Source organism: Sceloporus occidentalis, unplaced genomic scaffold (assembly GCF_023333645.1).
Source record: "Sceloporus occidentalis isolate IW3139 unplaced genomic scaffold, rSceOcc1.0.p SCAF_86, whole genome shotgun sequence".
Taxonomy (NCBI): Eukaryota; Metazoa; Chordata; class Lepidosauria; order Squamata; family Phrynosomatidae; genus Sceloporus; species Sceloporus occidentalis.
The window spans coordinates 3,425,538-3,439,448 of record NW_028317066.1 but is presented as its reverse complement, the minus strand read 5'-3'; the positions used below and the strand labels follow the sequence as shown (position 1 = coordinate 3,439,448).

Below are 13,911 nucleotides of genomic sequence, written 5' to 3'. Positions count from 1 at the left end.
TGGATCTCTTGTGCAAGCCCCTGATGGAGTTGTGTTAAAATCAGCGCGAGTGTGAACTTCCAACTTTTAAACCGGTTTGGGAAGCAGGGTAAAATGTAGTCTGAATGGCCCCTACATTTAAGGGTGAAGGGAGCAAGAAACAACAAGCAAAGTCTAAACACTTCCTTTGACCATTGCAGCATTGGAGCGTGTCGCCACCCTCAAACTGTCAATCGCTCACCTGCAGCAAAGCCAGGAGTAGCACAGAATGTGGCTATACAACTCAGTGTGTGGCGCTCCCCACAACAACGATGTGGGTCTTCCTCTTTTTACTTTCAAAAATGTTTATTACACTGACATATTCCCATGATAGTATTTAAATTACCAAATATCGACCAAATAGTAACTATTAATTTAACAGAATGGTATCACCCGTTTCTTCAAATGTTTTAAGACAACTCTGTTCCATTTCTAAATATTCTTTTGGTTTCCCTCTTAGTAAGGCAGATATTATATCCATATTTCTAGCTTCATGTATCTTAATAATAATAATAATAATAATGTTTTATTTATAGACCGCTATTCCGCAATGATCATAGCGGTGTACAGTAAAAATTGCAATACAATACAAAAAATGGCAAGGCCTCTCTCCCCCTCAAGATGGTGGTCGGGAGGAGGGCTCTTAGTCTTGCCAGGCCAGGCCTCGTCTCTCCCCCTCAAGATGGTGGTCGGGGGGAGGGCTCTTAGTCTTGCCAGGCCAGGCCTCGTCTCTCCCCCTCAAGATGGTGGTCGGGAGGAGGGCTCTTAGTCTTGCCAGGCCAGGCCTCGTCTCTCCCCCTAAAGATGGTGGTCAGGGGGAGGGCTCTTAGTCTTGCCAGGCCAGGCCTCGTCTCTCCCCCTCAAGATGGTGGTCGGGGGGAGGGCTCTTAGTCTTGCCAGGCCAGGCCTCGTCTCTCCCCCTCAAGATGGTGGTCGGGGGGAGGGCTCTTAATCAACCAATCTTCTATAGAAGGATTAATTGCAGATTTCCAAACTTGAACAAATAAGATCTTTGCACATGAGACCATATATAAAACAATTATATTGTATTTTACTGACTTTATGTTGTGTGTCATGTTTAGTAAAGATCACTTTGGTTCAAAGGGAATATTTATATCCAGAATGTTTTGGATGGTTCCATGAATCCTTTGCCAGATTCCTTTAGCTTTAATTCATGTCCACCAATATGAAAGAAGCTTCCCTCGGGTTCCCCGCATTTCCAGCACTTAGTATTACCAGTTTTGTATATCTAGTGGGTTTTTTGGGATGTTAGATACCACCTGTATAACATTTTGATATCATTTCCTTTATAGTTTTGGCACAGAGTGAATTTATTTGTTCCTTTCCATGATTTTTCCCATTCCTCTATAGTTATAGTTTTATCTATATCATGTGCCCATCTTACCATGCTGTCTTTAATAATTTCATCTTCTAGATCTCTTTCTTTTAATAACTTATAATATTTGATATGTGTTTACCTTTTTTGTCCATCATAATTTTATCTATTTCATTGTTATCCATCGTTAACCCAGGAGCTTTATTGTCTGCCTTAAAACGATTGTTTAATTGGTTGTATAAAAACCAATCCTTCATGTTTCCTTTTTCATTAAGTTCTTCCATAGATTTCGTATTGTACTTTCCTTCTGGTGTTTTATTTATTAAATCTCCATATCTTAGCCATGGAGTATCTTTGTCCTTTGTTCTATTGTAATAGTCCTCTTGCAATTACACTCAAAACTGATGTCTCATTTTATACCATACTTTAAGCAATGATCTTCTTATAACATGATGGTTAAAAGTATTATTATCTTTTGATTTTGTATACCACATATATGCATGTATACCAAGATTCAGGTTAGCTTTTTCTATATTCAATAAAGTCTTGTTTTCTAATTTGAATAATTCTTCTAGTCATTTGAGACAAGCTGCATAATAATACAGCTTAAAGTTTGGTAAGTTACATCCCCCCTTGAAGCAAAGATCATTTACTAAGGCAACCATAACAGTTTCGACTCCGTATCCCATCCTGAGGCCAGTTTGAAATGGGTCCAGATAATCTGTTTCATCCAAGACCGCTTGGAGATGAAGAGCAACTGCCCTCAAAATTATGTTGGTTAGAAATGGAAGACGGGAGACCGGTCAGTAATTGTTCATGTCCAAGGGATCTAGGGAGGGCTTTTCCATAAACGGCCGTAACACTGCTTCTTTTAAGCATGATGGAAAATAGCCCTAACTAAGAGATGTATCTATGATATATTTCAGGTGATATAAAAAGGGCAAGGGTTGGGAGGGCAAGTTCTCCTCTTCACACTTACAAGGAGCTTGTCCACTTTTTCAGTACTCAGATTCAAACTGATACAGTATGATCTTACTCATGGACACCTCACTTATAGCCTCCGCAATAATGCTGACGTCCAATTTGGCTCTTATCTGAGAGACATTATCTGTGAAATAGTCATTTAAAGCATCATAGTGAGCTGTGGAAGGCTCTAATAATGGGTTCCAGGAGGAAGGTGCCTGAAACAGGTCCCAAATCCCCCCCCCCCCCAACATCAGCAGTCCCTTTATGCTTCTCTTCCTTTGGCACTTTCATTCCTTTCAGATGCCCCAAAGACCTCGTCTCAGCATGCGCAGGGATCGTAAGGCCTTTGCTGCTGCTGCTGCTTATTCCACTGGCGGCCTTTGGAAGAAGGGAAGGACTATGGCCTTTTTTCCTTCCTTCCGGAATGGAGCCCAAGCTGCGGAGCTAGACTCAGGAGGGAAAGGCTGGGAAGGCTCTGCTTTGTACATATAGCTCTGTCTCTCTGAGTATATATGTGTGTTTGCCTCTGTTTTTATGTCTGGGAATGGAGCTGAGGGCTGAGGAGAGAAGAAAGGGTACATTTTGTGCAAATGCAGAATTTCTGTACATCAATGAGTCCAGTGTGTTGAAACAACAAAAACTTTATTTCAAACACATAATCAGAAATTCAGTGTTTAAGTCAGAGCTGCCCTCCCCAAAGCAAACATTAAAACCCCAAAACCTAAAACATCACACTCGTCCAAACCTGGCCCCCACCTCCAATTCCCACAGTCTATGCCCCACAGATAACAAGGCCCCCTTTGCATTCCCACAAACTAGCCCTTTCTGTTAATACCTGTCCCCAACTTTCTTCAGCCAACATCGAACAAATTCCACATGCTATCATTCCCATAACTATTCTAACCAGCTGCAGCCAATCCCACCCCTCTGTTTAACTAACCTATTCCACCACCATGATCCCCACTCAAATTTATAAACGAAAGCAATAAGCTATAATAAAGGCAATTAAAACCTCAAAATAACAAAATATAATTGAAAAACATAAACAGGCATATGGACACACAAACCTAACACACGGAATCACAAGGGCTTTTTCTTATCACCACAAGATTTAAAATATATTCTTTGTTTTGCTTCTTGATAAATATAATGTTAGTTCATTTCTGGAATTTGTGTGGCTTCTCTCCTGTGTGGACTCTCTGATGTCTCACTAGGTGTGACTTCGAAGAAAAACATTTCCCACAATGCTGGCATTTGTGTGGCCTCTCTCCTGAGTGGACTCTATGATGTGTCACGAGGTTTGACTTGGAAGAAAAACATTTCCCACAATCCTGGCATTTGTTTGGGTTCTCTCCTGTGTGGACTCTCTGATGTGCCAATAGGTATGACTTGGAATAAAAACATTTCCCACAATCCTGGCATTTGTATGGCTTCTCTCCTGTGTGGACTCTCTGATGTGCCAATAGGTATGACTTGGAAGAAAAACATTTCCCACAATGCTGGCATTTGTTTGGGTTCTCTCCTGTGTGGACTCTCTGATGATCCAATAGGTATGACTTCGAAGAAAAACATTTCCCACAATCCTGGCATTTGTATGGCTTCTCTCCTGTGTGGACTCTCTGATGTGCCAATAGGTGTGACTTCCGAGAAAAACATTTCCCACAATGCTGGCATTTGTGTGGCTTCTCTCCTGTGTGGACTCTCTGATGTGCCAATAGGTATGACTTGGAAGAAAAACATTTCCCACAATCCTGGCATTTGTTTGGGTTCTCTCCTGTGTGGACTCTCTGATGTGCCAATAGGTATGACTTGGAAGAAAAACATTTCCCACAATCCTGGCATTTGTTTGGGTTCTCTCCTGTGTGGACTCTCTGATGTGCCAATAGGTATGACTTGGAAGAAAAACATTTCCCACAATGCTGGCATTTGTTTGGGTTCTCTCCTGTGTGGGCTCTCTGATGTGCCAATAGGTATGACTTGGAAGAAAAACATTTCCCACAATGCTGGCATTTGTTTGGGTTCTCTCCTGTGTGGGCTCTCTGATGTGCCAATAGGTATGACTTGGAAGAAAAACATTTCCCACAATGCTGGCATTTGTATGGCTTCTCTCCTGTGTGGGCTCTCTGATGTGCCAATAGGTATGACTTGGAAGAAAAACATTTCCCACAATGCTGGCATTTGTATGGCTTCTCTCCTGTGTGGACTCTCTGATGTGCCAATAGGTATGACTTGGAAGAAAAACATTTCCAACAACGCTGGCATTTGTATGGCTTCTCTCCTGTGTGGACTCTCTGATGTCTCACTAGGTGTGCCTTTGAAGAAAAACATTTCCCACAATGCTGGCATTTGTTTGGGTTCTCTCCTGTGTGGACTCTCTCGTGGCTGACAAATTCTTCTGTAAAGGAGGACAATGACAGACAAGACTGAATCTCAGTGTTAAGAAAGGAAAGTGTTGCCCCAAGATTTAGCCCCACGTTCATCCCTCCCTATTTGAGATTAAATTAATAATGTTGGTGTGAGTGACCTGAGCATGACCCTGTTCTGGATGCCCCAAATCCATATAATGACTGTATCCTTACTCAGAGCTACCAAAGAAGAAATTGAAGGGGAACTGTCATGAGAAAATCAGTAGAAGCAGATAGTCAGGCATTTGAAAAACATTCCAATATATATATGTAAAAATACTTTGATTGAAAAGTGGCATCATTTCCTGTGAGGCTGCCATAGAGTCTTGAGTCAGAGCACATGGCATGATGCAAGCTAACTGCAGAGGATGCTTCATGCTGTTTAGCTCCAGGAGATGATTCACAACCAATACAGTATACAGCTCACATGTGGATTGATGTGGGTTGGAGTTGTGTGTACAAGAGATTGTGAAGTTGATGGAAGTCAGAGAGGAGAGCTGGTACATATTTCTTTTCTATTGCAAGTCAAGCTAAAGAACCTCCAAGGACTTGGAGGAAATCAACTGTGGCTGTGAGTTATTTTTATGTGTGGAAAGTGGTTAATGCATTGCCAATGCCTATATCTAGAGATTTGCTACTGTACTCTGCTATGTTATTATTGAACTCTGGGAGTGTTGCCTTCAGACTGTGCTATACATTGGCTTTGAATGGGACCAGAATTCAGAGCCAAGAAGGACCTGAGAGCCAGTGTGATAATCCTTTTTGGCTGAAGTATTTCCACCAAGCACCCATTGCATTTATTTCAGTTTCAGACAATTCTTTCCCTACCCAGGAAACATCCTAAAGCAATTTAAACCTTTTCGAATGCTCAGTTTCTGCCCCCAAGCAACAATTTCAGTATAAATATCAGCCCCAACTGGCTGTTCTTCAGCATCAGTCCAGTTGCAGACTTACACTCCGTTGGTTTACATTGCTAAACACCTCACTACACTCACCAGCCTCACTTGCTATAGCAGTTACTGACTTCTCTCCCCATTCTGGACCCACAGCAATTGGAATCAAGATCCATCTAGGTAATGTATTACCATTAGCAAAGCCTTACACTATTCACCACTCCCACCTTTGTTACCTAGTTCTTGCATGTGGTGCGTGAACACCTATATGTGAATATGTGTGTGTGCGTGCATGTATTTTGCTTTTCCCCTAAATAAAACACAAAAACCTATTTAAATGCCTCTGGAGTTCTGTGTGCTTTCAGGCCTGGTATAGTTGGGATGAATCCCGAGGTCACTGTTGCCTCAATCTCTCCTTGGAGCTAAGTATGAAATTCCCCTAAAAGCATAGCACTTGTGGGTGTCCTCCCCAGACTCCAGCATTTCGAGTGACAAAGGGCCTCTGGAATCAACCACAGAGCTAAGAAAGCTCAGGTTGGAAAAGAAACATGAGAGGAAAAGGAATTTTTGTGTTGCTCTTTCCTCTCTTCATAGACATTGCTCATAATTGCTAAATGGAACCCTTAATATGTATGAAAACAAGGGCCTGATTTCAAGTTCATTTCCTAAATTCAGTGTTGTACATGGGGCTACCTTTGTACCAAGTTTGGAAGCTTCAGTGAGTTGAAAACGTGGCACCAAATTGGTCACCTGAACATCTAGGTCAGACCATATAACACCAGTATCCCTACATTGGCTGCCAATTAGCTTCCGGGCGCAATACCAAGCGTTGCTTATTACCTTTAAAGCCCTACATGGCTTGGGCCTGAGCTACTTGAGGGAAGGCCTCTCCCTACACCATCCACCCCTCACTCTCAGAACATCTGGGAAGAATCTATTAGATTACCCAAAGGTCAGGCTAAGAACAACTTCTCACAGAGCATACACAGCCATAGCCCCCAAGTTATGGAGCAACTTGCCGGAGGAGATCCATCTTAACACCACCTTGGATGCTTTCAAGAAAGACGGATCCCTTCCGGCAGGCTTACCCAGCTGACCTCTTGTAAAGAACTTAAGGAAAAATCCCACTTCTGATCACAACTGTGCATTTTAAATGATGTTTTTATTTGTCCCAAACTGAGTTTTAAGCATTTTATTTTTTTACTGTGTGTAAATTGGATGCTATTGTTGTTTTGTGGCTATTTTACGGTTGTAATACCGCCTCGCTCCATTGAGAGAGGCGGGTAAATACAAATAAAACTTATTATTATTATCAGTATAATCTGTGAGGTTGGTGGCTGCCTCCCAATCCTCATGGCCCCTCTCCTGGTCCTTCCCAGAGGTCCCTTTCTCTCCGCACAGAGCTAGGCGATCCTGGCTTTGCTCCTGCCTCCCCCTCCTGGCTCCCAGAGGCCTAGAATCATAGAGATGGAAGAGACTGCAAGGGCTATCCAGTCCAACCACATTCTGCCATGTAGGAATCAAAGCATCCCTGACAGATGGCCATCCAGCCTCTGTTTGAAGATCTCTAAGAAAGGAGACTCCACCAAAATCTCAGAGGGAGTTTGTTCCATTGTCGAACAGACCTTACTGTCAGGAAGTTCCTTCTAATGTTGAAGTGGAATCTCTTTTACTGCAGTTTGCATCCGTTGTTCAGTGTTCTAGTCTCTGGAGCAGCAGAAAACAAGCTTGACATTACTTCAAATATTTAAACAGGGCTATCATATAACCTCTTAACCTTCTCTTCTCCAGGCTAAACATCCCTAGTTACCCAAGTCGTTCCTCATAGTTTCCAAATCCTGCACCATTTTAGTCGCCCTCCTTTGGACATGCTCCAGTTTCTCCACATCCTTTTTGAATTGTGGTGCCCAGAACTCGACACAATATTCCAGGTGAGGCCTGACCAAAGCAGAATACCATGGGACTATTACTTCCCTTGATCCTGACACTATACTTCTATTGATGCAACCTAAAATCGCATTGGCCTTGTTAGCTGCCACATCACACTGTTGACGCATGTTCAACTTGTGGTTTACTTGGACTCCTAGATCCCTTTCACACGTAGTTTCATTCAGCCAGGTGTCCCCCATCTTATATCTGTGCATTTCATCTCCCTCTTAAGCCTGATCCCCTTCCCTTTCTCCCTCCGCTCTCCAACCTTCCTTCTTGCCCATCTGCACTGCTTCAGTATTTCACCTTCACCATCTCTTTCCTGCCTTTCTGTTTTTCACATTCGCTCTTTCTCTCTATCACAGACACACACCAACAGAGTGTGATGCATAAAAGGGACACTTTGAGGCTCATTTGTTGAGAAAGGCAGGATAATCCATATGCAAATTACTCATTGGGAAAGGCAAAGCAAGGGGGCTGGGTCCTGGACTTCTGTTTTGGTGAGGATCAAGCATCAGGAAGCAGTATTAAGACATCTCTAAGACAGGGATGGGCTACTGTTGGGGATTGGGGGCGTCACATAGGCCCCCTGGGGATCTCAGGGGCAACCACACATTGTATTGCCTTAAAATAGGAATAAAGTTTTGTGCCTCAGTATCCCATTGCATCCCTTTTGGGAAGTGAAGCAGAACCTCAAAAGGCTGGAAGAGGGCCAAAAAAGGAAACATACTCAGAGATGTGCTACCATTTCAATGAGAAATGCATTACTAGTAATCTCCATGCTGTCTTCCTACAAAATCCTAGCATTGGTGAGATATCTGGGGGCGGAACTTAGTTTCAGAATTAAAAAGTCCTTTGCTTCCACCAAAAGGTTTATTGAGAAACTCAGGCAGAAGGGTCCATTAATAAGTCTAAGCTGTCTCTGAAGTGTCTAAAACTTTTCCCTCCGTCATTAACTACCTTCACACTCCTCCCTTTTCCTCCCCTTCAGCCCCTAACCAGCCCGGCTGCCAAGGTACCTCTTGCCTTCTTCTTTCACCGTTCACATACGACTCTCCCCCCTGTAGAATGTCTTCCACCCAAAACTCACAAACCAGTCAGCTAAGAGCCTCCACAACTGCTTCCTTTCCCCAAGCCATTCTAGGCCCCATTATACTTACCAACTACTTAAAACTACTAGCATTTAAACTACTAACAATCCCCCCTAAACCCTAATACCATTCTGGATGAACCACAGAACCTGCTTCTGACAATTGGCAGTTTACAATACAGTATTTAGAATCCTTATAAAGTGGAGAGCAATAGTGCCTCACTAAACTACTAATTCAAATATTCTACAGGATGTTGCTATCACAATTAAACTATACTTGAAAGGGATCTAGGACTCCTAGTAGACCACAAGTTGAACTTGGACCAACAGTGTGATGCGGCAGCTAAAAAGGCCAATGTGATTCTAGGTTGCATCAATACGAGTATAGTTTCTAGATCAAGGTAAGTAATAGTGAAGCTCTATTCAGCTTTGGTCAGGGTTTACTTGGAATAATCCTGTGTCCAGTTCTGGCCTCCGAAATTCAAAAAGGATGTTGACAGGTTGGAACATGCCCAGAGGAGGGCAACCAAAATGGTGAAGGATCTGGAAACCATCAAGCCCTATGAGGAGCGGCTTAGAGAGCTGGGTATGTTTACCCTGGAGAAAAGAAAATTAACAGCGGATATGATATCCATGTTTAAATGTTTGAAAGGGTTGTATTGAGGATGGAGCAAGCTTGCTTTTTGCTGCTACAGAGAAAAAGAGACACCACAATGGATGCAAACGACAGAGAAAGAGGTTCCACCTAAACATTAGGAGGAACTTTGGGACAGTAAGAGCTCTTCGACAGTGGAATATACTTCCTTAGAGTTTGGTGGAGTTCTCTTCTTTGGAGGTCTTTAAACCAAGGCTGGATGGTGCTTGGAATGTGTATTCCTGCATGGCAGAAATGGACTGAACTGGATGGCCCTTGTTGTCTATTCGAACTCTGTGATTCTATAATGCTAATGGATTCCGGTTCCTTACCCACAGAGGCCACATTCTGATAATTCTCCATCATTATATAATTGTACATAAGTCTCTGCTTCTTCGTCAACAGTTTCCATTCATCCTCAGTGAAATATACTGCCACATCCGCAAAGGTCACCTGCAACAGAAAATAGCCCTCATCCAGAGAGTGACTAAGCTAAAGGGGAGGAAAGCACACGGTGCATCCAAATAGTATTTGATCACTTTAGAATTCAGTCCAGGAAATAAACTTTAAATTCTGTCAGCAAAATAAAAGCTACTGCCTTTGAGATCCAGTTTGTCTCGAATCTTTTTAATATTAATACACAATATAATTTAGACCATGGCTGGGATACTGATGATAGATTAGGATACTGACTATCCCAACACATACAGTACATTTACCCGACAATGAATTATGGTGCATTTAGACATTTCTTGACATATTTCAGAAGCAAACATCATTTTTAATAACAGTTCTGGGGAGCACTCTGGGCTTGAGGGCCACTGGGCCCACCCCATATTAAGATCCAGAGATGTTCTCCCATAGCCCCCAATATTTCACAGATTGTAAAAGCAAGACACATGTGGACAAGCAACCCAGAAGGCAGTAAAGATGGCCAAAGTTGTTTATGAGGAAGATCACACAAGCTAGGAAGGGCACAGCAGTTTGCCTTTGCATCAGCCTCCTGGGAAGGGCCATATCCTGCCTCCTTCTTTCCTCTCCTCTCCCCACTTTTGAGTTGGTGAGGTGCAAACTCAATTGCACTCAGGAACTGAAGAGAGCTGAGAACGGGAAAATTGGTAGGAGGAGAGGGCAACCGGGAAATTTTTAAAAGCCCCTGAAGTAGTGGGGTGACACAGGATTAAGCAGGACTTTCTCTGCCAAACTGGGACAGTATCGTATCTGCTTCCTTTCATAAACTGGCCCAGCAATGACACAGATGAAGCTAATAGGATAGTGACTCACCAAAGAGCTGTTGTACCTCGGCATCCTCTTTCTGTTGGAGCCCAACTCCCTCCACTTGGCCTCTGTGTCAGCCATCAGGTGGGCAGGGGGTCCTGGTGGCCCTGCACTTGGTCACTTACAGCAAGAGAGGCCCCAAAGCCAGGTCCAAGGGGTCCAAGATGAAGTTCCTGAGAAAAGAGACCAGGGTTAGGATTGGCTTGGCAAGAAACACTGCAGCACTCAAAGACACAGAGAACAGCATCCTGCTGGTGACATACGCAGGTGACATATGCCTCCTTTGGGTCAATGCAGAGGTGGGCATCCCCTTCCTCCCTCTGTACCAAATAACACCATCTGGACCTAGCACAGATTCACTGCAGCTCTCATACACAACAGATACTCCATGCCTTCTTAGAGTGATGGGGGATTAAGGGATGAGGAATTGAAGAGAACCCTGTTAATGTCCCATAGCTAGATGTGAAATGAGTGGCCATGGAGGGCAGAAGGTGACAATGCCTAGGAAGCTCCTCTGAGTCCCAGCCCTAGGAATGAGTGGCAGGAGTTAGTCCAGGGGATTGAGGGGGCCTCCTTTCGCAAAGGGGGACGCAAGGACCGGTGGGACCCTCCCCAGCTAGGGCCCAAAGGGAGGGTCTCTTTCCCCACTTCTCTCTCCCAGCCCCCAAAGCCCAGCCTCCCCACTGGCCCTGAGTCCCCTGCCTCCCCTTCCTTAGAGCCTCACAGGCCCCTCCCTCCCTCCCTCCCTTCCTTCCCCCCAAAATGGAGGGTCAGAGGCACAAAGGGACACACAACCCTCTTTTTGGCCCAAGGAACCTGGCCTCCTTCTCGCTCTGGAGCCTCAGAGAGAGAAAGAGGAACCTCTGTTCTGTTGGGGCGTGTGGAAAGACGTGCTTTGTCCACCACGACCACCTGCAGAGTTGAACCACATCGACAGGACGCCAGGGAGAAGGAATCTGTGGAGATGTCTGCAAAGGTATTCTGGTCAAGAAGGAAATATTCCTTCACCACTGCAAACGGACATGAGCTCCAGGCTTGAGAAATAACTACAGAACAAGCCTTCACTCTTCACGAGGACTTTAACCTTCGTTTGCAATATTTACAATATATATATACACAGTGTATTGGACAACCGTCTCTAATACACTGGTACCCCGGGATACGAAAGGACCGGGTTACGAATTTTTCGGGATACGAAAAATGCGGCTTGGAAAAAGCTGTCCCGGGTTGCGAAAGATTCTTCGGGTTACGCAATCCTTTTCGGCGCGAAATTCAAAAAATGCAAAGTGCAGCGATAGGCTTTCCAGGGATTTAAAGGGCTAACGGCTAACCCAGGGGGCTGGGTTAGGCGCGATTTTTGAATTTCGTTAGCAGCAGTGATTGGCTTGAGAAATCAAGCCAATCAATTGCATTGGCTAACGAAATTGGGGGGGGTGGCTTGCCTTGCGAAATAAAAGCCGGCTTCCATTGATCGGCTCCTTTGTCTGGCCCTGTGGACTGTGTGAGGAAGAGTTGATATTTGAGCTCTGACTCTTGGGTTCACTTGCGGTTCGGACTTTGCCTGGCTTTGGACTTTTGCTGCCTTTGCCAGGTGTATCTTCGGATCAAGACCGGCATCGGGAATTTCTCTACCGGTAGGTTGATGAATTTTTACCTTCTTCTTGTGGGGTGGGTTGGGCTGAGACAGTGTGACCATGCTTTTGCTCTGGGGTGCTGGGGTGCTGTTAATTTTTTTTTAATTTTTTTAATTTTTTTTTAATTTTTATTTTTTTTATTTTTATTTTTTTGGTGTTTTCAAAGTGTGGATTGTGGGTTTTGCTACTGGCATGTTCAGATTTGTGGATGATGGGCTAGAGCTGCTGGGTTGCATTTTTGGGGTTTTTTTGCTGTTTGGGTAACATGCTCTGATGTGTGGATGATGGGTTAGAGCTGCTGGGTTGCTTTTTTTGGGGTTTTTTGCTGTTAGTGTGGCATGCTCTGATGTGTGGATGATGGGTTAGAGCTGCTGGGTTGCTTTTTTTGGGGTTTCTTGCTGTTTGGGTAACATGCTCTGATGTGTGGATGATGGGTTAGAGCTGCTGGGTTGCTTTTTTTGGGGTTTCTTGCTGTTTGGGTAACATGCTCTGATGTGTGGATGATGGGTTAGAGCTGCTGGGTTGCTTTTTTTGGGGTTTCTTGCTGTTTGGGTAACATGCTCTGATGTGTGGATGATGGGTTAGAGCTGCTGGGTTGCTTTTTTTGGGGTTTCTTGCTGTTTGGGTAACATGCTCTGATGTGTGGATGATGGGTTAGAGCTGCTGGGTTGCTTTTTTTGGGGTTTCTTGCTGTTTGGGTGGCATGCTCTGATGTGTGGATGATGGGTTAGAGCTGCTGGGTTGCTTTTTTTGGGGTTTCTTGCTGTTTGGGTAACATGCTCTGATGTGTGGATGATGGGTTAGAGCTGCTGGGTTGCTTTTTTTGGGGTTTCTTGCTGTTTGGGTGGCATGCTCTGATGTGTGGATGATGGGTTAGAGCTGCTGGGTTGCTTTTTTGGGGTTTCTTGCTGTTTGGGTAACATGCTCTGATGTGTGGATGATGGGTTAGAGCTGCTGGGTTGCTTTTTTTGGGGTTTCTTGCTGTTTGGGTGGCATGCTCTGATGTGTGGATGATGGGTTAGAGCTGCTGGGTTGCTTTTTTTGGGGTTTCTTGCTGTTTGGGTAACATGCTCTGATGTGTGGATGATGGGTTAGAGCTGCTGGGTTGCTTTTTTTGGGGTTTCTTGCTGTTTGGGTGGCATGCTCTGATGTGTGGATGATGGGTTAGAGCTGCTGGGTTGCTTTTTTTGGGGTTTCTTGCTGTTTGGGTAACATGCTCTGATGTGTGGATGATGGGTTAGAGCTGCTGGGTTGCTTTTTTTGGGGTTTCTTGCTGTTTGGGTGGCATGCTCTGATGTGTGGATGATGGGTTAGAGCTGCTGGGTTGCTTTTTTTGGGGTTTCTTGCTGTTTGGGTAACATGCTCTGATGTGTGGATGATGGGTTAGAGCTGCTGGGTTGCTTTTTTTGGGGTTTCTTGCTGTTTGGGTGGCATGCTCTGATGTGTGGATGATGGGTTAGAGCTGCTGGGTTGCTTTTTTTGGGGTTTCTTGCTGTTTGGGTAACATGCTCTGATGTGTGGATGATGGGTTAGAGCTGCTGGGTTGCTTTTTTTGGGGTTTCTTGCTGTTTGGGTGGCATGCTCTGATGTGTGGATGATGGGTTAGAGCTGCTGGGTTGCTTTTTTTGGGGTTTCTTGCTGTTTGGGTAACATGCTCTGATGTGTGGATGATGGGTTAGAGCTGCTGGGTTGCTTTTTTTGGGGTTTCTTGCTGTTTGGGTAACATGC

The 13,911-nt window shown here is 44.3% G+C and overlaps 1 protein-coding gene across 1 annotated transcript; it reads right to left on the bottom strand.

The window, feature by feature from the left end:
- Positions 1–200: 200 nt before the first annotated feature.
- LOC149285026 (uncharacterized) lies at positions 201–10,939 on the bottom strand. Its single transcript, XM_089495929.1, has 4 exons — positions 10,935–10,939; positions 10,556–10,617; positions 3,816–4,715; positions 201–220 (listed from the first exon to the last, which is right to left on the bottom strand). Exons 1-4 carry the CDS (start codon positions 10,937–10,939, stop codon positions 201–203), a joined length of 987 nt encoding a protein of 328 aa, XP_089352055.1.
- Positions 10,940–13,911: the final 2,972 nt, after the last annotated feature.